This window comes from Mus caroli, chromosome 19 (assembly GCF_900094665.2).
Source record: "Mus caroli chromosome 19, CAROLI_EIJ_v1.1, whole genome shotgun sequence".
NCBI lineage: Eukaryota > Metazoa > Chordata > Mammalia > Rodentia > Muridae > Mus > Mus caroli.
The window spans coordinates 2,775,518-2,778,734 of record NC_034588.1 but is presented as its reverse complement, the minus strand read 5'-3'; the positions used below and the strand labels follow the sequence as shown (position 1 = coordinate 2,778,734).

General features: G+C 52.1%; 1 protein-coding gene across 2 annotated transcripts in view; it reads left to right on the top strand.

The window, feature by feature from the left end:
• The window catches only part of Capn1 (calpain 1), a 26,379-nt gene that overhangs the window by 18,735 nt on the left and 4,427 nt on the right, over positions 1 to 3,217 (top strand). For both annotated transcript variants that reach the window (XM_021151377.2, XM_021151376.2), the window contains exons 13-16: positions 943 to 1,151; positions 1,231 to 1,270; positions 1,750 to 1,815; positions 1,905 to 1,962. In XM_021151377.2, coding sequence (XP_021007036.1) covers positions 943 to 1,151; positions 1,231 to 1,270; positions 1,750 to 1,815; positions 1,905 to 1,962 — 373 coding nt within the window. The remainder of the gene's footprint in view (positions 1 to 942; positions 1,152 to 1,230; positions 1,271 to 1,749; positions 1,816 to 1,904; positions 1,963 to 3,217) is intronic.

Sequence of the window (3,217 nt, the reverse complement as noted above, 5' to 3'; positions counted from 1 at the left end):
AGTGAGCACGCGTGTCTGTGTGTGTGCGTATCTGAGTGAGCACGCGTGTCTGTGTGTGTGCGTGTCTGAGTGAGCACGCGTGTCTGTGTGTGTGCATGTCTGAGTGAGCACGCGTGTCTGTGTGTGTGCGTGAGTGTGACTGTATGTGTGTGAGTAAGGCACACATGCCACATCATGAGTGTAGAGATAAGAGAGTGACTGTGGGCTGCTTCTCTCCCCCCTCCTCTATGTGACTTCAAGGATGGAATCGGGGCATCAGGCTTGGGTCACAGTGAGCTCACTTGTTGAGCCGTCTGAACAATGCCTGCATCATAGTGTTTTTGGAGTCCCTTATCTGCAGTCAGATTTTCTCTTATTTTGTTTTATTTCATTTCTTACTCATTTATTTTTGAAATAGGGTTTTATGTAGCACAGGCTGACCTTAAACTCACTATGGAGCTGAGGGTGACTTTGAATTCCTGATCCTCCTGCCTCTGCTTCTTGAGTGATGGGATTACAGGTGTGTCCCATCATACCTGATTTAGTGCACCACTGGCAATCAAAACCAGGGCCTAGGGCTGGTGAAATGTCTGGGTAGATAAAGACTCTTGACCCCAAGCCCGATGAATCGAGTTCAATCTCTAGAACCCACACAGTAAGAGGAGAGGAGAGACTCCTACAAGGTTTCTTCTGACCTATACTCTCACACCTTAGCATTTCATCCCCTCCCCCAACCTCATAAACAAACAAACAAACCCTGGTGGGAGGTAGCAGTGCCCTGTCCCTGTCTGCCTTTAGATGCCAGCCCAGGCACTCACCCACAGGTAAGTGACTTATCAGGGTCTCACAGGCTGTGGGCATGACTTGCTAGCTAGCTAGGACTTGCAGTCTGGGCCTGGGCCAGCATCTAAAGGTAGACAGAGTGGACCCTGCAGCCCCCGCTTGCTTCTTTCCTCCTGCCAGCTGGCGGGTCAGCCTGTGCACTTGAAGCGTGACTTCTTCCTGGCCAACGCTTCTCGGGCGCAGTCGGAGCATTTCATCAACCTTCGGGAAGTCAGTAACCGTATCCGCCTGCCGCCCGGGGAGTATATAGTGGTGCCCTCCACCTTCGAGCCCAACAAAGAGGGCGACTTCCTGCTGCGCTTCTTCTCAGAGAAGAAGGCTGGGACCCAGTGAGTAGCAGACCCCCACCCTCTCCCACCTCCCTATCTCCCCAGACCCCTCTGACTGACCCTCTTCTCTGCTCTGCAGGGAACTAGATGACCAGATCCAGGCCAACCTCCCCGATGAGGTATGTGGTCCCTTTCTCTCCCCTGGTATTCGATGGGACGTGGGCTCCAGACAGGAGTCCTTAAGAGCAATACAGGTCCTTAGTTTGCCCAGCACTTTACAGTTCACTGGGGCCTGTGGTGATGATGGTGGCATTACTAAGCTCCGTCTGTATCTCCGTCTTGTATATCTCCATCATTACCTCTCCTAGGTCCTTCTGAGTGGTCATCACAGGCACAGAGAGGTTGATGAGTTTGCCTCCGTTCACACAGCAGGCCCCTAACCCAAACTTTCCAACGCTGGACTGACTTGTACCCAGCATTTTAGCTACAAGAGTTCTAGGCAGAGGGCTGATCCCATTTTACAGGTTAGAAGAGTGAGGCTCAGAGAGATAGAGTGACTCATAACTGTGAGTGTCATGCCCCACCTCCCAACACTGTTCTTGCTGGCAAGAGCTGGGCCACAGTGCCCTTAACCTAATTCTCTCCGCTTTGTGTGCAGAAAGTTCTCTCGGAAGAGGAGATTGATGACAACTTCAAGACCTTGTTCAGCAAGTTGGCAGGGGATGTAAGTCAAGGCCTGGCAGGGATGATAAGATGGGGAGCCCCTGTGTGAAGTGGGGGAACCCCACAGGTGCCATCCTTCTCTTCCCCTAGGACATGGAGATCAGCGTCAAGGAGCTACAGACCATCTTGAACAGGATCATTAGCAAACGTGAGGATCCGCACCCACCCACCCATCCCCCGGGTCCTGTCCCCAAGCCACTCCAATTGTCACGCTCTCGTTCCTGCATGGAACTGAACCCCAACCTGGGTCAGGGTAGCTGGCGAGGCTTCCATTGCCTGGCCCCATTCACCATTCCTATCCCAGACTCCTCACTAACCCTGCTCCACTCCAGTCTACTCACCTAAGCTCTGTGGCCTTAGGGAGAACGGACAGCCTAGAGTGGCACCAGCCACAGGTGCTCAGCGCCAGTGAAAAGGCAAGAGTGCACCTCCAGGCCAGGCCGCGTGTCTCGGGAAGCAGAATAAGACCAAATCCGAGGCCCTCTCCTGACTTTCCCTTCCCTCCTGGCTTCTGCTGCATGTGGACATCAGCCTGTTGCCTGTGGCTTGTTGTGCCTGACCTCTGTCTGCACACCTCTCTCAGTCCAGGAGGTCTCCCTGGCCCTACCCTGCCAGCGAAGCTTTGTTTACCATCCCCAGCCTGCAGCCTGTACCTGCCCGCTCCTCTCCACCTAATCTCTTGTGTGTCTGCTCAGCCCTTTCTTCCTTTCATTCTGGGCCGGTTGGTGGGTACAGACCTGGCTTCTGAGACACAGAAATGCTCTGCTGTTTCTCATGAAAACAGCATCCCCAACCCCCACCCCATGCTCTGCTGGTCTCAACGCCCATGGCAGGATTGGAGCTTCCCTACCACCGTCATTCCAGGGGTCCCGGCATGGCGGGTTCTGAAGGACTTCATACTTGAGCTCCTGGAACTTGTTCCTTCTATAGCTCTGTCATCTCTCGCTTGGCAGATGAGGACATCAAACGCCCTGCTCTGACACCCTCCACTCTATACCCTTGAGTTAGGGTCTCTCGGCCAGCAAGCCCCAGCAATCCTCTTGCCTCAGCCTCCAACATCACTGCACTTAACAGATTGTCTGAGTGTAGGAGTGTGTGTGTGCATGCGTGTGTGATGTATATATGTGTTTGTATATATGTGAGAGACTACTCACATCTTTTTATGTGGATGCTGTGGATTTAAAATTTTTTATTATATTTTTTATTTTATATGTATAAATTTTTCCATGCATGCATGTAAATATACCACATGCATGGATCACACCCCGTGCATCTGGAGTTGGGAGCCACCATCATTTGGGCACTAAACCCAAGTCCTCTGCAAGAGAAGCCAGCGCTCTTAACTCCTAAGCCATCTCCCCAGTTTCCCCCTTTTCTCTTCTTTTCTTTTTTTTTTTTTTTTT